The 25,535-nt window shown below is 33.9% G+C and overlaps 1 protein-coding gene across 1 annotated transcript in view; it reads left to right on the forward strand.

Moving 5' to 3' along the window:
* Positions 1-16,796: 16,796 nt before the first annotated feature.
* Positions 16,797-25,535, forward strand: part of LOC122789853 (sodium/nucleoside cotransporter 1-like) — a 486,120-nt gene continuing 477,381 nt past the window's right edge. Inside the window, exons 1-2 of the mRNA XM_044057287.1 lie at positions 16,797-18,065; positions 19,865-20,054. Of these exons, the coding sequence (XP_043913222.1) occupies positions 16,797-18,065; positions 19,865-20,054 (1,459 nt within the window). The remainder of the gene's footprint in view (positions 18,066-19,864; positions 20,055-25,535) is intronic.

Here is a 25,535-nt window from a genome sequence, read left to right on the forward strand (position 1 = left end):
ATAAATTCTCCAAATGTACAAGAAGGGGTTTCATCTGGAACAGAAAATGGCATGGCTAACAATAATAATCTTGGACATAATGTTCCTGGTAGTATCCCTCTCCTCAATGACTGGCTTAATGCTAATTTTACATTTTTCACTCTGCAAGCTGAAGGGACAGTGCTTAATCAAAATATGGCTTTTGAGTTAAGGGGAAAATGTCATTATTTCAAATTTAAAAGACTGATTCAAAGCTGATAAAGTACAAAAAGCTTCAGCTTGAAGTTGCTTACCTCAGGGAATGTATTCAAAGACAGCACATTCCCTGAGGTCTTAGACAGTGGCGATATCCTACTGGGCTAATCCTGAACTCACACTTTCATTTAGATTTATTGAGACTGTTTGATCTCCAGGGAATTGAGTTCTTAGAAATCCTGATTAAACACCACTCAACACAAATGGATGTTTTGAAAACTGAACTTGGTGCCTTGGAACAGAACATTAAGTTGGATGTTAACTTTTTAAGGTACAAGTATGATTTTTGCCATATTTACAGTAGCACAGATGCTACCATTGACAAACTGAAAGGAGGGAAAATCAAAAAACTTGAAAGAGATAGGAAAGAATATGATTAGGGTATAGCATACCCACCCCACCCCTTTCTCAGCACGCGAACAATCTAAACAACAATAATGGTGTTAATTCAGTGTCTAACAACATAACTGAAAGCTCTATAGATAACGAAATACAAGAAGTAGATGTAGGCAATTAAAATAGCTGACTTAGAAACAGAACACCTCAAAATAATGGCAGATCTGAGCAACAGATTTTTGGAGAGGTCAGCAGCAGCCTTCAAACTTGGCCCAAGGCAATAACCGACACAACCAGTGGTCCAAGAGGCAGAATCGATGGAGGAGGTAGCAGACCAGGGCATTATTGATGGAAAGGATGAGCTGGTTCATCGTGTCAGTGTCTGCAAAAACACAAAAGGTGACTTTGTAATTTACAACTATACTGACTTTATCAAATGTGCTTTGATTGAGACTTTATCAAAGGGTTTGACATTTGTGCCTTCTATGAGGGCTAATTTGGCAGACTGTTTGCTTGATTTAAAACTTTTTTGCCGAAAATTGAATTTGCAACTTCTTTTTGGAAATACTTTGTCTACACTTCCTGAAATCAGAGTATCTAGTGTTTTTAATACCCCACTTCAGCTGACCATTAATTTATTTGAGAAAATATGCAAAGCTGACATTAGATTTTTACTGAATACATCTGTAGGTAAGAGTTTTAAGAACAGGAATATAACAAAAGCAGAGCTTAATGATTTGTTTGATGTGAGAATGGCAAGAGTTAGAGTCATGTGACCTGATAAACGTGGGGGACTTGTTTTTATGTATGAAGAGGATTACAAGATTAAAATTAGAGCCACACTTGAAATGAGGCATATGAGCGTGTCTCACTGAATGAAATGAACAAGGCATATCAGAATGTTAGAAATGCTATTAATGATGTGTTCCTTGAAGGTTACATAGATGTAAACACACTAGTTAGACATGGCAGCCCCTGTTACACCCATTTTATTTGGTATTTCCAAGATACACAAAGGTTTCCATAACCCACCATGTAGGCTATTATAGATGGTAGGAATTCCACCTCATACGCTTGTGCAAGGTTTGTGGACCGGAAATATCTTGAGACAGAGGCCCAAATACGTAAGGACTCTTAGAGATTTTTGCAATCCATGGACAATTTAGAATCCAACCAAGAATATAATGTTCTGACAATAGATGTGAAGGACCTCTGTACGGTCATCCCACAAGAGCTAGGGATCGAATGGACAAGGGAATTCCTGTTGGGTAAGAGAGCACCCGGGGATGAACTAGATTTGATTTTACACCTACTGGAGTTAATTCTTACTAATAACTATTTCTACTTTGATGGGGATTTGTTCCTTCAAAAAACAGGTGTGGCGATGGGCTCACCTTGTGGGGCAGCCTTCACCAATTGTGTCATGGCCCATTGGGAAAAACAGATATTTTTCCAACATGAAATTTACAGCAAAAGGGTCCGTTTGTACACTAGGTACCTGGACAATATGTTCCTATTATTTGAGGGGGACTTAAGGGATGTCACAGAATTCATGCAAGTCTTATGTAACATGACACATTTCTTGGATTTCATGTTTCACTTTGAGACTTAAGCAATCCCATATTTGGATGTCTGGTTATCAAAAGACATAAACAATAGGTATGTAGCTAAAATTTACCGAAAGCCTACATATTCAAATGATTTCATCCACTTCAGCAGCAACCACCCCTTTCACCAGAAAAAGGCTGTGGTAAAAGGCCAGATGGTCAGAGCAGCCAGAATGACAACTCTGGATTCAGATTTCAGCATTGAGTGTGATAATTTAAAAGGGATGTTTTTCAGGAGAGGTTACCCCTCTTTTTTGCTGGATGAGATCATTAAGGAAGTTGGGAAGAAAAGAGAATCAGGACATTTCTTACCCATATTGAATAAAGGGTCAGTTTCGCCTGAAGTAAGAATAATTTCAAGGTTTATTCCTAGTGGGAGGGGTGAAACTACTGAGAAAATTGATTAGAAAATCAGCTTTCTAACAACTTTTTCAACTGATGCCATCGACCTCAGGAACATATTAAGTAAAAATTGGGCCTTGATAAATGATGACAGTAATTTAAGGAACAAACTTGGACTAGAACCAAGGATCATTTTTAGAAAGGGTTTTAACTTGAAATCATTATTAAATAAAGAAATAAAGCCCTATGTTCCCAATAAGGGCATGAAGAAGTGTGGTAGATGCCCTATATGTAAATATGTAGAAATAACCTGCTCAGTGAATATAGGAAACATGAAATTCACCTTGGCAGGGAAATATGATTTTAACACAAAGAGAGTTATTTACCTAGCAAGATGCTAACAATGCCCTGTATTCTACATTGGGAAGACAGAGAGGCATTTTAAACAAAGGATTTATGAGCACCAGTATGCCGTCAGTAAACAGGATAAAAATAATGCTTTAGCCAGACACGTATTGGAACAAGCTGATCACTACTTTCACTGCACTATTATTGAAAAAGTAGAAGTTAGCCCTAGGGGGCACCATGGTCATTAAGGCTTGAGGACAGGGAGTTATTTTGGCAATTGAAGACTAATGCTTTTTCCTTCCCTGGCTTAAACGATACTTGTTCCTTCAAATGTGTCTTAAAACTAAAATTTTTAACCAGATAAAAACATTGACAGTGATACAAATGTTTTTATTTCTTTTTTCATTATGTGAATTTTAATAATTTTATATATATATATATATATATATATATATATATATATATATATATATATATATATACATATATATATATTAATATATGCATTTTCATGTATGGTATATATTTCTTTAAATGGCTTTTAGGAGTTGTATTTGTGCTTGGGAGAGGTTATGATGTCATCATTAACAGTGATATTTAAATTGTTTAGTACTGCACTTTGATGTCTGAAGAAGTTCCTTCATTGTGAGTGAACAAAAGCGCTAACAATAAATTGTGGATTTTGAGTTGGCATTTATTTCTGGTATTTTATTCTCTCTCTACACAAGACGCTGTAATCACTGGGTGTAGTGATTTCAATGATCAATGCTACTTTTTTCTTCTTTTCATGGACCACTATATCTGGTTTTCTCGCATCTATCTTTTGAACAACATATTGGTAGTGGATGATCCCATATGATGTAGAGTTCATAATTTTCTATGATGCTATGTGGCTCACGTTTCCAGTGTTTTTCAGCTACTTCAATATTATAATGTTTGCACAATCCCAAGTGCAAAAGTCTTGCCACATTATTATGCCTTTCAGTATATAGTCCTTCTGCCATTAGTATATCACAACCAGGAGCAACATGTGTGGCTGTTTCCAGTTCTGTTTTACAAAGCCTACATTTGGACTTTGTAAACCAACGTGTACATAGTCCACTTTTTTGGGCCACCAATATTAACCTTTCATCTCTTGGTTTGCATTCGCCTCTCCTTAACCATTTCTGTGTTTGATCCTGATCAACATGAGGCTCTTTCAGGAGTGTTCTATATTTGCAACTATATTTATGCATTTTCCACATTTCTTCCCTTCTCATCTAATCCTACACTTTATATTTTTTCTTTTGTTTTTTTGGCACATTTAGCTGCTGCCTGATTTTTATCTACTTCTGGTTTTATTTCCATTCCTGCTTGATGCCGATATGCTTCTGATAGACTAAGCAGAGAAGTCATTTTAGATTTATTCTCCTCATGTTTCAAAACTTTCACTATGGTCTTGTGAGGTCAGGAGATATGTATGCAGTCCCACAATTACAGATTTCAAGGAGGCCCGTACCTCCTTCAGAACGGGGAATATATAATCTTGGTATGCACTGATTTTTATAAATCATTTGATGACCATGAAGCATCCTTCTTCTTTTCTTGTCTAATCTATCCAACACCTTTTGGAGCCAGTCAATCACTCCAAAACTGTAAGTTAGGACAGGAAGAGCAAATTGGTTTATAGCTTGAATTTTGTTCCTAGATGTCATTGCTATTTTCAGGATTAATTTAAGTCTTCTAAAATATTCCTTACTAAGTTTTATTTGCATTTATTCATGTTTTATTGTTGATCTTTCATCAGTTCCCAAATATTTATACACTCCCTCTTGCTCAAGTTCTTTTATATCACATTCTTGTCCCAAACTAATGTTTTCTTGGTGCTGCAGCTTTCTTGCTTCAAAGGTTGCTTTTGCACATTTATCAAGACCAAATGACATTGTTATATTTTCTGAAAAAGTTTTGACTAGTTGCAGTTGTGCTTTCAGTTCCTCATCTGATGAGCTATACAGTTTTAAATTATCGACAAAAGGAAGAAGTCTTTACACTTTGTTGGTTTCTGGCAGCCAAATTATAGCCATGACCTAACCTATTAAGCTGACAGCTTAATGGGTTGAGGGCAGGGCAAAAGAGCAACGGTGATAGAGTCACCCTGGAATATCCCTCTTTGTGTTTTTATCCCTGGAATAATAATTTGTCCTTTATCATGGCTTAACTACAAAGTGGTTTGTCACTGTTTCATGGTTGCTGTGATGTAGTTTATCAGTGTAGGGTATATCTTATACATTTTTAGCACTCTTTTATCCATGAATGTGGGATACAGTCAAATGCACTTTTGTAGTCAATCCATACCATACCTAGATTCTTCCCCTTTATACAGTTCTCCACCATGACTTTAACTGCAAATGATCCTTTGTTCTATATGACTTTCTTTTATTGCCATTTTGTTCTATTGCCATAATTGAGTTTTCTTCTAAATGACTATAAACTGTTGGCATCAATTTCAGTGTATAGTTTATATATCGCCAGAAGGCAAGTTATTGGTTTATAATTTTTAGGATGGCTTGCAGGTTCACTCATAAGTAGGAGCATTGTGTTTCCTGTTGTTAGCCAGGTTGGTGTCTGTTCGGGGTGTGCATATAAATACTTCTTACTCATGGCTAAATCTTTATGCAAAGATGTTAATACTTTTAACCAAAAGTTAAGTACTGCATCCGGGCCTGGGGTTTTCCAATTAGAGGCTTTTATTAACTTTGTTTCAATCTCTCTGGCTTTTACTTCATCCCATTTCATATCCTGCACCTTTGAACTTCTTATTTTCTCTTTTACTTATTCTATCCATTTAGCATCTTTGTTTTGTTCTACAGGATCTTCATAGATACTTCTCCAAAATTTCTCTCTTTCTTCTTTTTTTGGTGGTCTTTCAGTTTCTTCTACCTTGTTTCCCAATTCTCTATAATACTTTTTTGGGTCATCAATAAATTGCTTATTTCATACTTTTCCTTTATATTTATCTCTGTATCTTCTAAGATTTTTCTGCCTGTGCTGATATTTTTAGTTTATTTGCAAAAGGTCATGATAAATCCTGATTTGTTATAATACTGCACATTGCTTTTATGACGTCTTTCTGAGTATTTTTGTTGATCTATTCCCTCTTCTATACTCTTCTAACAGTGACACTTCTTGTCTTAATTGTTTTATAGTTTTCTCTATTTGATACTTCCATGGTGGTATTCAATTTCTCCCTTCCTTTCCCCTCTCTACCCTGTGTTCTTGTGGTAGAATTTTATCTGTTATTAATTTAGCTTTCCAGTAATATATCCTGTTTACTTCTGTTATATTGCATGTATGTCTATGGACAGTCCTAATTACTATTTTCATTTGTTTTATCAAACTTCTGACTTTTTGAGTTTTATTGACCTTCTGTAGTCTATTTCTTTCATTGATCTTAATATATCTATCTCTTTTAAATCAAGCAACGCTTCTCTTAACTCATTTTCTTTTAAACCGAGGGCACATTTTTTGTTCTCCATTTTCTGTGGGCATTCTATAGAAAGTTCTATAGCATCTTCCTGTGGCATGTTCTCTTCAATTTCATCTTATGTCATCTGTTGCTCTGCCATAAGGGAACTCACTGGCCTATCACTCCTAAACATTGACTGCACCAGAGTTTCCACTGTTTCCTGTTCCTTCCCTTGCTGTCCAGCTTCAGGTGAAAGTTTATACTGGTTTACTGTGGAAGGCTCCAAAATATCTTCATAAGACAACTGACCAGTTGCTTCCCATTCCACTGGTTTCTCCTTAATTTGGATGTCCATTGCTCTATTCTGCTGTGGTGCTTTCTGAGTTAGATTTTCTACAATGAATCCTTCACTTCACAGGTACTCCATAACCCCAGTTTCCATTTCTTTAACTTCTCCATTACTAATCTTCTTTTCTACTTTTTCCTCTTTGTCTTCTAATTTTTTGTATTGTAAAGCTTTCTATGTCCAGATTCCTTTGCCTGTATTTCTCTTCAAATATCTTTGGTGCTGCTCTTTTTGTATTGATTAGTTTCACTTTCTCCTTTGCATAACTATTACACCATATTAAATGTCTTTTTCTTTCCCATGTCCATATTTCTTCTTCAGATGTCTCCTGATCTTCTTGTTTCTCCTTACATTGGTGACCCATTCCATCATGCTGTGATATAACCTGTGTTAGACCTTCTACACCAAATCCTTCACTTTGCAGGTACTCTATAACCTCAGTTTCTATTTCTTTAACTACTTCTTTACTAATATTCTTTTTTACATTCCCTGTTTGTGATATTATTTTTATTGTGAAATTTTCCATAATTGGATGACTTTGCCTGTACTTCTCTTTGAATATATCAGGGGTTGCCTTTTTTGTATTTATTAATTTAGATTTCAAATTTGCATAAATATTGCACCATATCAAACCTCTCTTTCTTTCCCATGTCCATATTTCTTTTTTATACTTTTCAAAAATCTCTAGCTTTTGTGTTTATATTTTTCCACTTTGTCAGAGGCTTCTTTTTCCAAACAGATCAAAGTTTCTTGGTCCAAATAATGTTTTTCACAAATCTGTTCTATTAGTGAACACAAATTTTTATTTGAAGCTTATGACAGTTTTTCTTGTGGAAGTATTTTTCTTTCCTCTAATTTATCTCTTAATATTTTGTATATCCTGTATCTGGAAATTCTGGGCTTTTTGCATAATATTTACAATACATCTTCAATAGTCCACTCTATCATCTTTATGTTTCTTCTTTGGCCTATCAGTTTTTGTGATTTTTGTGGACTGCTACTTCCTTCTACAACAGGGTGGGCATCCTTCCCCTGGGCCTAGCCTGGCCCCATTGTAGTTATGTTTCTGTATTTTGAGGATTCTACAGTATCATTTTTTCCAATCTGGGCACCAGTGCACCTACCAGGATTGGGGTCTTTTTGTATCCTGGGTCTTGTGCACCCAGCTATTTTTTTTTTATTTTTGACCTACTTCTGTTCATGATATATGCTATATAAATAGTTTGTATATCAGTGTCGTCTTGATTAGATTTTGTGAAAGGTACTCACCAAGACTTGAGGATGAATTCCATTTCAGCACTACTACTCTCCTTTGCTTGCTGACTTATCATCTCTCCATTCAGACAGGCTTCAGTGTAATGATGAAGATGCACAGTGAGGAGCTCTAAGTGGCTGTGCAATGTCATTTTGATCCTTATATGGAAACATAGAGGAATATGGCTGGGTCTCTGGTCATAACCAACTTATGTGTTTGTTGGCATGGATGCACAGAAATTCACCTACACAGCAAAGCTTGAAAGGTGAATCTTGGCATCCATGTTGAAAGGCATAATAATGGTTAAGACTGCTGAGATCTGATACTAATCCTTTGTAGTGCATTGAGCTATATCTACTCCATGTTCTATCAGTTTCGGAAAAAAAAGTGTAGGAATGCAAAGTACTTTACTGGCTTTCAGAATCTGATAAAGCCAGTAAAACCCTTAATGCTGCCAAACAGACAGCAGGCTCTTTGAAGAACAAATGGCTTTAAAATATTTTGGATACCTCCCTCTTTCTGCCACACATTTTGCATATAAGTGTGGCAATGTGAAGTATTTAACAGATTTTAAAGCTGTTTTATATTCTGCCGCTGTACTTTGACAGCCAACATGTTCTGCTGTTAATGCCTAGCATAAGACCCGATCTTAACAGATCTCAGGGCTTAACAAAAGTTTTTTAAGCAATTTTATGGTATTAGAAAGGTACTTAACAAGCTTATCTTTTGTCCATTTTTGGAGCATAATCACAACATTCCATGTAATACATTGTTGTTAGAAGGAATTGTTAAGTTTAATTAACAGAATACCACACAATTTTCTCAGTCAGTGTAGTATTTATTCATAGCACATGGAGCTCTTTGATTATGACCTGAAAAAGATAAGGCTGTTAAGCATGTCCCCAGAGTGAGACCCAACCTAAACAGCTTCTTAAGCACCCCTAAGTGCTGTTAAGATTGAGTATCATGCTAGGGATGAATGGAGGACAGAGATGACCAGCATGAAAGAGTGACATAAATAGATTTAAAAGTTAAGTGTTATTGCTCTGAATTGTGATTGAACTTGTCAAGAGTTTTTGCTGCATTTTGTCAAGCAGTTGTTGAATATAAATATTATGAGCCAAAATTGTCAAGTGACATTGCTCTTTTTTGTTAATAACTTCTACCATATGAATACCAAAATTCTTAATAAACCCAATGTATTGTTTCACCTTTATGAGTATGAAATAATTATCAGACATTTCTGAAGATAGTTTAGGGCTTTCTTCTATTGAATTACTTAGGCCTTGTTCCATGATATGTAAAGGGAAATGAAATAAATGAGTGTATTGGTGTGTTGCATGAATTGCAGTAAAGTAATCACTTAGCTCTTTAATCCATTTTTTAGAAATGCAGGTGCTATAAATAGCTTGTATATTACAGGTAATTGTATTTCAGCACAGCAAATTTGAGTAGTCAATATATGATGGTAAGAGTGTGATGTATGAAACCAGACTGTCTTATATATTATTTAGTACATAGAAGTTATTAATACAAGTAAACACAACAGACTGATAAATAATACATAGAATTAGTTAATTGCCAGTGTTCCTTGCATCCATATCATTGAACACAACTGTTTATCACATAGTTTGAACAGTCTGTTTACTAAAATAGAGGGTGTTTAACTCTATAAGTCAAATTTTGTGGCAAAAGAGAGTTAAGTCCAGAATTATCTATTCAGTTACTCTACACATTAATTATAAATAACTCAGCACAGAGTCATGGATATACACAGCCTTGGACTGATACTGTGGAGTTAAAACTATCTATCTATCTATCTATCTATCTATCTATCTATCTATCTATCTATCTATCTGTCTGTCTGTCTGTCTATCTATCTATCTATCTATCTATCTATCTATCTATCTATCTATCTATTTTTTAGGGTGGGGGATATCACCCAAACATACTAGGGATCACATTTAAGAAGCTGTACAATCTCTGCAATATGAAAAATAGAGTATGAATGTAATATTGTTTCTATATTATAAATGGCTTAAGTCACCATATTAAAAGAAGTAAACAGATGAACCTTTTTGGAGCTATCATCTAGCATCATTTGCTTACAAGAGATCCATCTACTCATAACATTTTTTGACTAATGTTTAGATTTTCTTCATATATATATATATATATATATATATATATATATATATATATATATATACATTCAAATAATAATAAATCATCTGGTGTGGCAATTTTTGTACAATTGCTAGAAGTCATAGCAATAGGCAATTATAAGGACATACAAGGTATGATACTGTTATTGAAGATTCTAGCTGGGAAGACAAATTTGATTAAGGGTCTATTTATGCCCCTTTTAATGAGTCTGAAGTTTTCTTTCAAATTTGTAAAGATGCCCTGATACAGTTGGTGTCATGCAATATTATACTTGGAGATTTTTAATATATATTTAACTGGTAAAAAGAAACACACAGTTAAAATTATAGATTTCCTTAAGTACTTTCATTTTAAAGACTTCCAACTCGCTAATGATGTTAACCTTGATATACATATTTAGACTTAAAACACAATAAACTAGTAAGATTAGATTACTTTTTTTTCTGTCTAAGTTAATGTCAGATGTAGGGAAAGAGATGAAGATTTTTCTCCAAATATAATATGATCATTCACCCATATTATTAAAACTGGATGTATTAGAATGCAGGAGGCTTAAATGAGTCCAGGAATTAATTGTAGGTTATTAACTATAATTTAAGAGGAAACTGGTAAAAAAATTAAGGAAAGTTGGAGTAATGAAGGTTCTACTATTTCATTTCTCATTTTATGTTCCTCATTTAAGACTTACATTTATGGAATTCTACTTCAAATTTTTTAAAAGATTAAAATAAATTGAAAGAAAAAAATACTGGTTATTAATAGATCTGATACAGATTGTGGAGTTGCTCATGGTAGTTAATTATTATATATATATATATATATATATATATATATATATATATATATATATATATATGGTTCCCATTCAGAAGCCTGAAACATCATAAGCCTGAAAATCAAAATCCTGAAACCAAAAGCCTGAAAATTCAGAATCCTGAAAACTCAAAATCCTGAAAGCCCAAAATCCTGAAAGACCAAAATCCTGAAACTCAAAATCCTGAAAACACAAAATAGACATACTGATGTCATTGTGGCTTTGCTATTGTTAGCCCTGCGTGTTAGGTCATGCGTTGGGGTCAGGTAAGTGCGGTTGGTTTTATTTTAGGGTTAGGGGTTTAAGTGAGTTAGGGTTAGGGCAGGTTAGGCATGTATGCAATAGTGACAAATATTGGGGTTAGGGGCGGTTTAAGTGAGTTAGGTTTAGGGCGGGTCAGGTGAGTGTGCGATAGTGACGGACCTTAGGGTTAGGGTTAGGGTCAGGGTCAGTTGGTAGATATTAGTGTCTTTATAGTGACATATTAGCATTATTTGTGTTTTCAGGATTTTGAGTTTCAGGATTTTGGTCTTTCAGGATTTTGGGCTTTCAGGATTTTGAGTTTTCAGGATTCTGAATTTTCAGGCTTTTGGTTTCAGGATTTTGATTTTCAGGCTTATGATGTTTCAGGCTTCTGAATGGGAACCATATATATATATATATATATATATATATATATATATATATATATATATATATATATATATATATATCCCTAAGAGGCAGTAGATTGTCAATAAGATATAAGAACTTTCAATAGATTGTTTTAAAACTTTAAAACACTGATTCATTAATGTAAATTTTATTGAACAAAATTGGAGGTTCTTTTTTAAACTACATAATGTAGATTGGCAGTCTTTGTATATTAATATTAACACTTCATCAGAGATAGTTTCTCATACAGATGACATTTTGAAAGCTTTTGTTGTCTACTATTATAAGTTGTATGAAACTGTAAATTTAATTTCACACCAATATATTTTGGAATTTCTAATTAAGAATAACATACATCTTAATTATTTTCTAACATTTAAACTAATGTCACACCAAATTAAGAAAATAATTAATGAAGTCGCACTAAAAAGCTAATGATCTCAATGATTTGCCATTGGAGTTTTATAAACTATTTAAAGATTAAATAGGTCTCTATTTACTTTGTATAACCACTTAGTTATGCATTCATTTTCTACAGAACAATTTGTTTTACTAATTTGCACAATACTGATAAAAAATAAGTATAGAATCAAATGTGTTGAAAACTACAACCTTAATGCAATTTTAAACTTTAACAAATTATTTTCAAAATTGTTAATAATTATATTTTATTTTAATTACCAGACAAATTTTGCATGCTATCTAACTATATATTATCAAACATTAAACATAAATTTTAATTATGAAGCCTGCATTTTGCATGGTGGGTACATATAAAGTAATTGATACTGTAAATAAAGTACATTTATATGAATTATAATTATATGATAAACTACCAATTGATGTTGTTAACATTATACATACTTTACTGGATAAGCTTTATTATCAAGTTGTGAATAGGAAAATCTCAGCAACTATACAACAGTTAGTGGGGGTTCAACAGGAGTGCCTATTATCTCCATCCATTTTTTATTATCTGTTTATTTTTAAACAACTTTATTGAAGTAAGACATAGGCAAACCTACATTTATATAAAGGAAAACAAATGATATTAACATGTTTACAGTTACAAACATTATACATCACATACATGCTTTTATACAGTTGTCATCAGTCCAATAATAAATATTAAATAAATTGCTCAATATTTGCCTTCCCTTAAACCTCACTCCTCTTAAATATTATTCTGCATGTATTGTTCTCATAATTTCTATTTTTCATATGCAGTTTGTTCCCTCATTTTTTAAAGGCTCCACTTTCAGTTCTTTTATCTCTGTTGCAATATTGACTACTTCAAGTACAGTTGGTTTAGTCTTTGATTTCCATTTTCTAGTAATTGCTTTTTTTCACAGTCATGAGAATTAAACTTAGCAAGGCCTTACTATGACTAGACAATTCAGACCTTTTATCCCAACTCAAAAAATAATTTCCTTAGTTACACCCATTTGCTCACCCAATATTTCTGACATAGTGCTCTGCAAGGAATTTTTAAAGTCTGCCAACTCATTGCACTCACAAAACATATGTTCCTTGCTACCTCTAACATTTGACATCTACCTGAGGAAAATTTATTTGGTATCTGTTTGGGGTATAAAACTACCTATTCAAACACTTCCAAGCAAAAATCCTAAATCTTCTGGTCTATGTTGCATATTTGGGACTTGTACATATGTCCTACCATTGTTTATTTGTGAATTGCTTAGCAGCTCTCTCTTCTCAATTGTTTCTAACCTCCTCTGATTGATTCCTATAGTTCTTATGCAATATTTCATATGCCCTACTAATTATCCTTTTTTAAACAGCAGCTTGTATTCTAGATTCAACTAAAACCTCTACCTGAGTAGGTCTTTCACTTAGGATTGCCCTATCCCTTTTTCTTTGCCTATACTCTGATACTGGTCCCTGATAGGGAAGGCAATCTGTAGCCTGTATTCCAAATGTCTTCTTGACCTCTTCCCATTCTAATACCTTTCTAGTTATTTGTTCCCAATACCTTGGTTCCTTTGCCAGTTTTCTCCAGTAAATTCCAGCCCACCTTGCCTATTCTCTGTACCCCTGATTGCCATAATTCCTATTGGCAAAATATCCTTTCTCCATTCTTGCATTGGCTTAATTCTTAGAATACTTTCGGCTACTTTATGAATATAATATTCTGTATGGCTGCTATTCTCTTTAAGGATCTGCATCCAAAATTCCATTCTGTCCTTATTTTTTTAATTTCCCCCACTTCATCATCATCTCTTTCCACTTTGAATTATAGCTTTCTGCTTATATTATGTGTACAAGTTTTAACTGTGTAGCTTTAAAATATCCCTTCAAATCAGGTAATCCTAAACCACCTTGTTCTAGTAGAAGGATCAGCTTATCCCACTTGATCCTTGCCCTCTTCCTCTCCCAGATAAAATCCTTCAAGTCTGTAGTAATTACTGTCTGCAATATCTTTTCTGCTTGATAAAGATATGCCTAACTTGTATATACTGTAAAACTGTTTTTGTAAAATTGTAAAACTAAAGGGACTAAAACATTTTACCACTTGTATCTTGCTATCTATATTCATATAGAACAGTTTCCAGTTTCTCGGTTTTTGTATTATCTTTTTAGTATTTTTCCACATATCATTAGCTGCGATAACAGAATCCTTTTAAACCCATACTCCTAAATACTTAATTTTATTGTGTTCCCATAAATATGGATACTGCTCAACCAATCCACGCGTGGGTACATAGTTTACAACTACAGCCTTTTTTGCCTGCATTAATTTTAGAGCCTAAAAAAATTGAAACTGTCTCGGAATGTTCTACAACGCTTTTCTGGTTTTATCTGGTGCAAAATAATATTGTCTACAAATAAAGACTACTTTTCTTGTTTATCATACCAATTATATCCTTGAGTTTCTGAGTCCCTTATTTTCTTTGCCAATGGCTGTGAATGTAATGCAAATAGAAAAGGGGAGAGAGGACACCCCTGCCTGGTTTGTATGGTCAGACATAACTTATCAGAGAGGAACTGTCCCACTTTAGTTTTTGTAATGACCCCTCAGATTTCCTCTTAATTAACTTTATTATTGTATCAGGTAATGCAAATGCTTCCATTGCCTTACTCATGAAATCCCAACTTACTCTGTCACATGCTTACTCTGCATCAAGACCCACCAACAGAGAAATTTTCTTGCACTCTGCTTCATTCTGGATCATCATTGCTCTATTAATGCTGTCAAATGTTTGCCTGTTTGTGTTCCCTCCACAAAACTATGCTGAGCAATATTTATCAATTCTGGCAACACCTTTGCAGTTCTTCTAGGTATTATAAACATAAACACTTTATAATCCTGGTTTAAAATTGAAATGAGGCTATACAAAGCTGGTTCTGATGGGACTTTACTGTCTTTAGGTATTACAACCACTACATCTTTCTCTCGGGATGCTAGAGCCCCTCCTTTTAAAATACTGTTAAACAAATCCTTCCAGATCTTTATCACTTTCTTCCCTTCTAGCTTTCAGACTTCCACAGGAATACCAACTATTCCTGGGAACTCTCCTGCAGATTGATTATACATCACTGTTTTTATCTCATCTCCTCCTATCTTAACTGTTAATTGTTAAACATCATCTACATCTAACCTTGGCATTATTTGAGTCTTCCATAAATATTTCAATTTGTATTTTTTCTTGACTTCCATATTCCTGTGCTTTATCAAATTTTTGTAAAATATCCAAAACATCTCTTGTACCTCTAGGGAATATCTGGTTACTTTTCCTGTTATAGGGTCTGTATGTTTGACAACAACCCTAAGTTGTAGTGCTAAGAGTTTTTGTGCTCTGGAGTTATTATCAAAAACAGTTGCTTAACAGCAGTCTTTCTAAACTCATGCATATACTCCAGGCACTCCCTTCTTTTCTCTTTAGCATTCTGTAGTTTTGCCTGTTCATGTTCTGTGAGATTCATTTTATTCTGTGACACTATAACCTTTGTCAGTCCCCCTACTTAGCCATATCTCTTTTTATTTTATTTCTACCCTGTTATTAAACTCCACTTTCATTTTATCCCACTCACTAGCTGGAAATCTTCCCTAATAGTTCTGAATAATTTCTAGTACCCATTCTTTAATGTACTCTCTCTTCAACATGTAGGTGGGGAAGTGCCAGTGCCTCATTTTTACTTCATTAACCTGCATTTTTATTTTAGTTGTTATTGGTGTATGATCTGGAATAGCTATGGGATGTATGTTAAAGCTTTCAATTAAATGCACATGTTCCTGTGAAATTTAATTTTTGCCTAGTCCAGCCCAGTTATGGTACCTTGGGGAATAAGATGTAAATTCCCTTCCAGTTCCTACTACTGAATTAATGTCTTCTATACCAAATATTTTCATAAATGAATTCAGAAATCTACCCTCCTTTGTTATGTTTCCTTTCTAGGTCCCCCATATACATCCTCACTATTGCAAATCAAGTTCCAGTCCCCACTGATAAGTAGTATATAGCAATTTTAGTTGGAATATAAATACACGCCAGAATAATCCTTCTCCCTTGCCAGTAGCCCCTTACTACCACAAATCTGCTACCACTATTATCTTTTTCACTCTTCTATTACTATTGGAGCTCCTGTTGCAATTAGTATAAGCACGCCTCTTAACTTAAATATGCTTTTGTCCAGCCTTTTTTATCTTTTTACATTGTAATGCTTACATTTCTTAAAACTATAAAGAAAGAAAAAGGAAAATTTTAGTTTTAGTATCTTGATCACATGACATTATAGTGTAGGGTTGACAATTTATTATTCTCAATCAATTCAATGTTTTAATTTAATGTGATGGTATTTTATTATGAATTAATATATTTATATATTCATATATTTTTACATTAACCTATAGTTAAATTATGGTGTATATGTTTTTTATACAGATATTCATTTACATGTACAATATTCATGGTTTTATTATTCTGTTGTTTTGTTGGGAAAAACTATAGCCTTCTTGCATTTATTTTACACAGCATATTCATAGCTTGGCTCTTTAAGTATAAATAATGAATTATTCAATTAACGAAAATGGAATCTCATTAAGCCATATGTTAAAAGAAGGGATTATGGTTGTTATTTCGTGTATGTCTGATGAAGGTTGGGGGATTACCTCGACCGAAAGCGCTTACTACAATAAACAGTCCGTGCAACCTTTTTGCTTACTGCCTGGTTCGTTTCTACTTTGTTGTTGGACTTTTGTTTGCAGTTTTATCTTTATTCAGTTTGTCATGTCGAGTGGAAACGCTTCCGTGGGGCAGAGCAGCGTGCATCATAGGACTGGGTCACAACCTCTTTTTTCCCAAGAGGAAGAGTTAGTTCCTGGTGCTCAACATACTGGAACTAACCTACAGAATAACCAAGAAGCAGCTAATTGTAGCGACTTGCCAATGGACTCACCAATGGACCTTACAGCTTTGGTTAACATGCTGGTAACCAAAGTAGATAATCTATCACAGCAAGTTCAAGCTTGCATTACTAGGAACGGCACTAGCCAACAACCGGTATCTGATGGGAATGTCAGCGTGTGTGCATCCGGTTCCTCGTCTATGGGGCTGATTCAACCAGCTCAGCGTGTACAGGGTGGAAGCACGCATAATAGCGGACAGGGAACTATGAGTACAAATGAAACTAACTCAAATGGAGCAGCTCGTATATCGGAGAATGTCAGGGTGAACAACACAGACTTGCGACTTCATGGGGCTAATGATAGCACACCTATTCCATCGATGGCTACCTTTTTAGCAAAGAAGGACTTTTTTTCGTCAATGGACAATACTAATTCTAATGTAGCCGCTAATTCTGATGTAAATAACATGGTGAGCTCATCTATGTTCATTGATAAACTTAATTTATTTGATAAAAAGTTGTTTCATTGCAGAAAACTTCAATTAGAAGTTTCATATTTACAGGAATGCATTAATTTAAAAATAATCCCAAAAGGGTTACGCCAGTGGCGTTACCCTGCAGGATTAATTAATAATTCTGTGTACCATCAAGAACTCATTGCTTTATTTGATAAACAGGGCATTGAGTTCTTAAATTCTTTGATTAATTTTTACAATGTGGAACTTAACATACTGCAAGGGGATTTAACACAACTAGAAATGTTTCTTCAGAGTCATACTGAGTTTATCAGATATAAATATGATTATGCAAGGATTTTATCTAGCATTGATGCAACTATTAATAAATTGGTGGTTAACAAGAAAAGAAAAATTGATCGAGATTTAAAAGAATATGGTAATAAAAAAGCGTACCCCCCTCCCCCTTTGAATCAATCTAATTTGCTCAATACAAACAACAATCAAGTTATTGATGGCACTCCCGAAGGGGATGTACAAGACAATAACAATAATTCTGAAGCGCCTCAAATTAGAAGAAGTGAGCGCATCAGAAATCAAAGCCATCATGTTAATAATACTAATACAAATGGTGGCAATCATAACCAGGGCCAACAGGCTTATAATTCGAATGCCAACAATCAGGGTTTTCACATGGTGGGGGAGGCCAGGAACCCAGGCACGAGCAGGAACAACAACAACTCCACATCCAATCAGAGAGGGAGAACACAGAGGAGGAGGAAGGGGAACCAACGGAGGAGATAAGTAATATAGATGTTAGTTGCCCTAGTGTCTTAACTAGTCAGTCAGGAGATTTTAAGATCTACAATTATACAGTACTTACTGTGGATCAGAATGTTATTAATTTTCTATCGAGAGGTCTTAGTTTTGTGCCCGATAAGAAATGCAATGCAGTTAGAACTATTGTAGATCTGAAATTATATGTTCGCAAATTAAACTTGGCATTTAGACTAGGCAACACACCATCCCTCATAGACACTCATAGAGTTTCAAGCATTTTCAATCCCCCATTACATAATTCCCTTAATGTCTTTGAGAGAGTGTGTGAGAATGATTTAAGATCAATGGTCAATAATAGACCTAATCTTCATAATAGGAAATCTAACACATCTCAAGAAGAATTAGCATTCTTGTCTCTTCTTAATGAATGCAACATTAGGGTTATGTCTCCAGACAAAGGAGGGGGTTTGGTATTTATGGATGAATACTTTTATGAAAATAGGTTATTAGAACATCTAGACTCTGATAGCTATATACAGTCTAGTTTGAATGAAATACACATGGCATATAACAAAATCAAAAGAATTTTGGATGATTTGTTCATTGAAGGTATGATAGACAGTGAAACCTTCCACTATCTAAATATGTCAGCGCCAAAAATTCCTACTTTGTTTGGCACACCAAAAATCCACAAAGATCTAAAAAATCCTCCTTTTAGACCAATTGTGGATGGACGAGGGTCCATCACATATGCTTGTGCTAAACTGGTAGATGAGATTTTGAAACCTTTATTAAAAACAGAGCGTCAAATATGCAAGGACTCTTGGAGCTTTTTACAAGGCATAGATAAAATGTCCTTTGACATAAATTGTATATTTTTAGTGGTAGACATCAAAGACCTATATACAGTCATACCGCAGAAACTAGGCATAGAATGGACAAGGGACTTCATGCTAAGGAAAAAAGCTTCCAATGATCAGATGAACCTTGTTGAGATTTTACTAGAAGTGATTTTGTTCAATAATTTTCTCACCTTTAAAGGACAATTTTATCTTCAGAAAACTGGGATTGCGATGGGGTCCCCCTGTGGTTGCAGTTTTGCAAACTCTGTCTTAGCACATTGGGAAAATGAATTCCTTTTTCAGAACAATTTGTACACACAACATGTCACTTGGTATAATAGGTACCAAGATGACATGTGCTTTTTCTGGAAGGGGCCAGTTGACTTAATTCCTCAATTCATGGAAAGCCTTTCAAGTATGACTAATTTTTTACAATTCACGTACTCAGTAGGCATTAATGAGATGTGTTTCTTAGATGTAAAATTAAGTAAAGATTTCTTGAATAATAAATACAAATCGGAGATATTTAGGAAGCCCACACACTCTAATTCCTTTCTTCACTTCACAAGCTGTCATCCTTTTCACCAGAAAAGAAGCGTGGTGAAAGGACAGTTTGTGAGGGCTGCCAGGATGGTGTCAGATAAAGATGACTTTATAATGGAATGTGATAGTTTGAGCAATAAGTTTGCTATGAGAGGGTATCCAAGTACTTTAATTAAGGAAGTTATGGATGAGGTAGTCTCAAAACGTAATGCAGGGCATTTCCGACCCCTAATAGGAGGGGGTACTATACAAACTAATGTGGAGTCATCAAACAAAGACACATCACAGTTTAACATTAACTTTATTTTCACTTTTTGTGTTGATTTTCAGGAAATCAGAGACATCATAAACAAAAACTGGAATTTTATCATTGAAGACACAGAATTAGTGAAAGCTATTGGTACAAAACCTAAGTTTGTGTATAAGAGAGGCATGAATTTGAAGAGTTTGTTGGACAATTCTAGCCACAAACCAACAAAGACAAATGTTGGTATGTCAAAATGTGGCATGTGTCCCCAATGTAAGTACATAAAGACAGGGAATAAAGTATGCATTAGGGGAATAAGCTATGCCATAAAAGGGAAATATAACTGTGATAGTAACAAAGTGGTTTATGTGGCAGAGTGCACAAAATGTTATGCGTTTTACATAGGCAAAACGGAAAGATCATTTAAGAAGAGAGTTTATGAGCATATGTATGCCGTAGGCAGAAAAGATTTAACAAATGCCCTTGCCAGGCACATCCACGATGAACCTGATCATAGTTTTGTATTTGCTGTCATTCAACAAATTAATGTTAGTATTAGGGGTGGACCATGGCAACTTTGGTTAGAAGAACAAGAATTATTATGGCAAATCAGAACGGCAGCCTATATTTCCCCTGGTCTAAATGAGTATGCATCATTAAAAAGCATACTAAAATTAAAAGCATTAATGAGGTGATGCCAGTGTAGTTGGCTAGGTTCATGGAATAATTATCAAATGATTATCAAACAAAAATAGTACAATATAATCTATATAATAATATTGTTAAAGTAGGATATTCATTGGCGAGTGTCAACTTTTTCTTTTTTCTTTTTTCTTTTTTCTTGTTTGGTGTAAGTTGGTGTTATTTTGTTTTATTTATATTGTTTAAATGCTGCTTAAAATGAATTTTAACATTGGAGTAAAATATGACATTATAGTGTAGGGTTGACAATTTATTATTCTCAATCAATTCAATGTTTTAATTTAATGTGATGGTATTTTATTATGAATTAATATATTTATATATTCATATATTTTTACATTAACCTATAGTTAAATTATGGTGTATATGTTTTTTATACAGATATTCATTTACATGTACAATATTCATGGTTTTATTATTCTGTTGTTTTGTTGGGAAAAACTATAGCCTTCTTGCATTTATTTTACACAGCATATTCATAGCTTGGCTCTTTAAGTATAAATAATGAATTATTCAATTAACGAAAATGGAATCTCATTAAGCCATATGTTAAAAGAAGGGATTATGGTTGTTATTTCGTGTATGTCTGATGAAGGTTGGGGGATTACCTCGACCGAAAGCGCTTACTACAATAAACAGTCCGTGCAACCTTTTTGCTTACTGCCTGGTTCGTTTCTACTTTGTTGTTGGACTTTCGTTTGTAGTTTTATCTTTATTAAATTTAATTTTTGCCTAGTCCAGCCCAGTTATGGTACCTTGGGGAATAAGATGTAAATTCCCTTCCAGTTCCTACTACTGAATTAATGTCTTCTATACCAAATATTTTCATAAATGAATTCAGAAATCTACCCTCCTTTGTTATGTTTCCTTTCTAGGTCCCCCATATACATCCTCACTATTGCAAATCAAGTTCCAGTCCCCACTGATAAGTAGTATATAGCAATTTTAGTTGGAATATAAATACACGCCAGAATAATCCTTCTCCCTTGCCAGTAGCCCCTTACTACCACAAATCTGCTACCACTATTATCTTTTTCACTCTTCTATTACTATTGGAGCTCCTGTTGCAATTAGTATAAGCACGCCTCTTAACTTAAATATGCTTTTGTCCAGCCTTTTTTATCTTTTTACATTGTAATGCTTACATTTCTTAAAACTATAAAGAAAGAAAAAGGAAAATTTTAGTTTTAGTATCTTGATCACATGCAACAATAACTGAAAATACTTTACTATATAACATGCAATTTGTATAATGAAATTTCCCATACAAATACTGTAAAAAACAAAATAGTTTTACTTACAGTTACTTTTTTTATTTTTGCCTTCCATTCAGTGTCCTTCCAAACATTTATGACATGAAATGTGACATATATGTGTCAGTCCCCCAAAGTTTAACAAAGTCAACAAATGCCCAGTCTTTCCACTTTTTTTTTTGTAAACCATATTTCACAAATGTGATTGGGTGCTTTATAGTCTCACATTTATCCACTAATTTCAATGTTTCTGGTCTTCCTCCTGTATACCTCCATCTCCCAAACCAAGACTCTTGTTCAAGTCCAGGGTACTCCTGATTCTTGTAGTCATATGCTTTTTCTGCCTCTCAAGCATGTTCCTTTGGAAGATTGAAAACCATTTCACTGACAAAGTCTCTCTATACACTTTATTATCAGAAGAATGAGAAGCAGAGTCCCCTTGTGTTTGAGGGCTCATTTTTGTTGGACAAACTTTTGCATTTCCTCCTTAGCTTGTTCTGCATCAAAAGATTACTTTGATCTTCCAGGAAAAAATATTCTGAAGACAGCTGGGTACAGCAGCTTGAATTTCACACGTCTCTCAACATTCCCATATTGCTAGGATACATTTGCTTCTGTCTGGTATATATTGAATAATAATTTTCCATAAACACTCTAATGTTTCTGATTTTTAATACTTTGCCTTTTTGCCACAGTTTTGTTAGGATCAATTCTTTATACTGGTGTGATTGCATCTTTGCTAATACAGGTCTTGCCTGCTTTCTCATGGACCTTTCAATTAACAAATCCTGCTGGGGAATACCAGTCCAGTTGCTTATTTGTGCTTTCTTAAAATTAGTACAGTCTGCTCCTTCCAGTTTCAGTGGTACAACAGAAAATCCAGGTTTTACCTGTGTGCTCTGTCCTCTAACTATTTTGTTCAATTAGCTTTTCTTGAGCCGTCTCTTACTCAGCCAGCATTTTCTTCATTTGACCTCTGTTTTTTCCACTTTTATGAGTTCATCTGAATAGCTGTTTAAAGCTTCTTCCATTTTTTCCATCTTCTTGTTATTTGAGTTGATATACTCCATCAGTGTTTCATTTATTTTAATTAGCTCTGTGCACACTTGAGTTATCTTTTCCTGTAAATTACTGGAAGCTATGTCTTGCACCACTACTGGAGCTTGAACTGCTTTTTTCCTGAATGGCTACAGGATTCTTCCCAGTCAGTGCTTTCACTTTTTTTAGTTGATTTTCTTTCAGGCTCTCTAAGTTTCTTCTTTGCTGGCTTGTATTTACTAGTCAGTAACTGAATTTACTAAATCTTGCTAAGTTTCTAGCCCTTATCTCTTAGTTTCTTTTTCCACACTGAGAGTGCTGAAATCAAGCTTTTGATCAGTATTCAGCCATCTTGGAAGTCACTTTTGTATTATTTATTGATCAAATTTTGAGAGTAATATACTTGGAAATAGGTATTAAACCAGTAGAAAGTTTTAATGCCACTTTTAGTTTCATTGCTTTGCAGACGGTGTTATTCTAATAATGACAAAAGTCCAAGAGTCTCAGAACTGTTTTCTTTCCCCAAAATGATGAATTATATTTGAAAAATTGTGGGATATTTGATCAATTCATCCCAAGCAAAACTAATGTTTTTAAAAGACAAATCAGAACTTTGATTACACATAACTAAAACAAGGTAACAAAGCAAGTACAGCAACTGTGCAGAAGCAAAGAATTTGTAACCCAGTAATCTGCACATATTAGAAACTCTGTGGAGAAAAAGGCAGCACAGCTGTCAACTAAGTAAAGATTCAGTGCTACAGCAATAAAAGTCAAGGTTTTAACATTTAAGCACTTTCATCCTATGAAAAAATAGAGGACTTTAGCATAACTGACTAAAACAAATAATTAAAAAATATTAGACAAGAGATACACAGACAAACTACATATTTAATAGTATGAAAATATGATGGAAAATGGTTCAATATTAAATTTTCATTAATGGGTAGAATAAATGTCTGGAAATCAAATCTATATTCTTTATATATTCTTTTTGGTCCTTTTATTTTAGTCCCCCCCAACTTTGTCTTGGTATAATAAATTCAAGAGAATTTCGAGAAAATTAATTTAGAGAGTTGGTCACCTGGGATACCATGGGAAATCTTAACAACTTCATCTTTAGATGGGGGTCATGATATCAGTGACCCTGCAATATCTTTAGGGGCCCAATTGTTATCAATATCTAAGGGCCTCACCCTCTTGAGAAATACATTTTCAAGGAGTTCAAATATTGTCTAAAATATACTTCATATACTTCCACACTTTCTTTTTCCATGGTGAGATTCCAATAGAAGCTTCGCTTCCATCTAATATTGCTTTTAAGCTATTTTGTAGACTAAATATTACATTCTTTTTTGATTTGTTTACAGTCAATTTAAATTTAAATTTGTTAACACAGAACATTTAATTTAGTTTAGCCATATGTACTACAGCTGTGCAAAAATGCATACACAAAGTAAAGAGTTTGTTTGAAAAGCCAGATGGCAACCTTAATATATTAAACTCTAAGAAAGCTACTTAATAATTATAAATTGCAGTTATATTAATACAATAGAAGGTTGGAACTCTGAAACTGTATATCCACTGAATGTATCAGAATTCCACTTACTTGGAAACAAGGTAGAGTCTATTTCTGAACTTTTAAAAATCAAGATATCCAGCAAAAGATGTATTACTGCACTTACTAGATTCCCACCAAAAAGTATGGGGGAAAAAAAAAAAACAATGAGCTTATTGGAAACTGGTATCATATGTATAGAAAAAAAACTCTTTGATAAAAAAAAAAATTGAAGTTGAATACTTTAATGATGCATAGATTCATTACAGATTTTCCATCCTGTAAAGACTAGTTTTTAAGTTGTTGGCTTTAGCTAGTATAGCACCAAAATTAATTATTTTAGCATACTGGAATCAGATTATTTAGAAGGATTTTCTCTTTTCAATTGATAAATAATGGTTTATATTGTAAACATAACATGAATTTTGAAAAAACTGGCCTAAGGATTTAAATAAAATAATTGACTTTTTTCTTCCAGTAAAGGGTTAATGAGATTTTTGGGGGAAGTGGAGATATTATAGAATATGTTAAAGAAAAAATATGAATGCTAGTGTTGTTAAATCTAGATATTTATTTATTTGTTTGTGTATTTATTTATTTATTTAATTTAATATTCATTTATTCACTGGATAAGTGGACTGGTTTACTGATCCTTTTCAGTCATGACCTGGGTACAGAAAAAAGCAGATACTTAAATAAGGTATCAGTACATAGTCAAGTCATAGTGGCGACAACAGTTAAATCTATTATTTATATAAATGTGTTACACATAGTAAGTTACAGTGGAAACAAACAGTTGTGTAGCTGGGAATAACATAAAAATTTGATGTTAAGTGATACAAGCATTAGTACTTTTTGTTTGCATGCTATAGTCCATCTGTAAGCTATATGTAAGAAAAGGATTATAACATTTATCTCCTTTATAAGAAATATGCTATGCTAAATTAATATAAGCTAAATAGTATAAAATACCCATGAATTGAATATACATAGTTAAACACAATATATACTAGGAGAGCTAGCTTAAGATTTCAGCTGTCATACCCTAAGTCTTAGACTGTATAGCGTTTGGCTTCCACAAAAATGGGTTCCATCAATGACTTTTTGAATGCCTTTAATGTGTGATTGTTCTTTTCTTTATTTGTTTGGTGACTCCAAAGTGTGGCTCCTATATTGGAAAGGCTTTCTCTCCTATGCCTTGTT

The sequence above is a fragment of the Protopterus annectens genome, chromosome 15.part0, assembly GCF_019279795.1.
Source record: "Protopterus annectens isolate FY-2018-M chromosome 15.part0, PAN1.0, whole genome shotgun sequence".
Taxonomy (NCBI): domain Eukaryota; kingdom Metazoa; phylum Chordata; order Ceratodontiformes; family Protopteridae; genus Protopterus; species Protopterus annectens.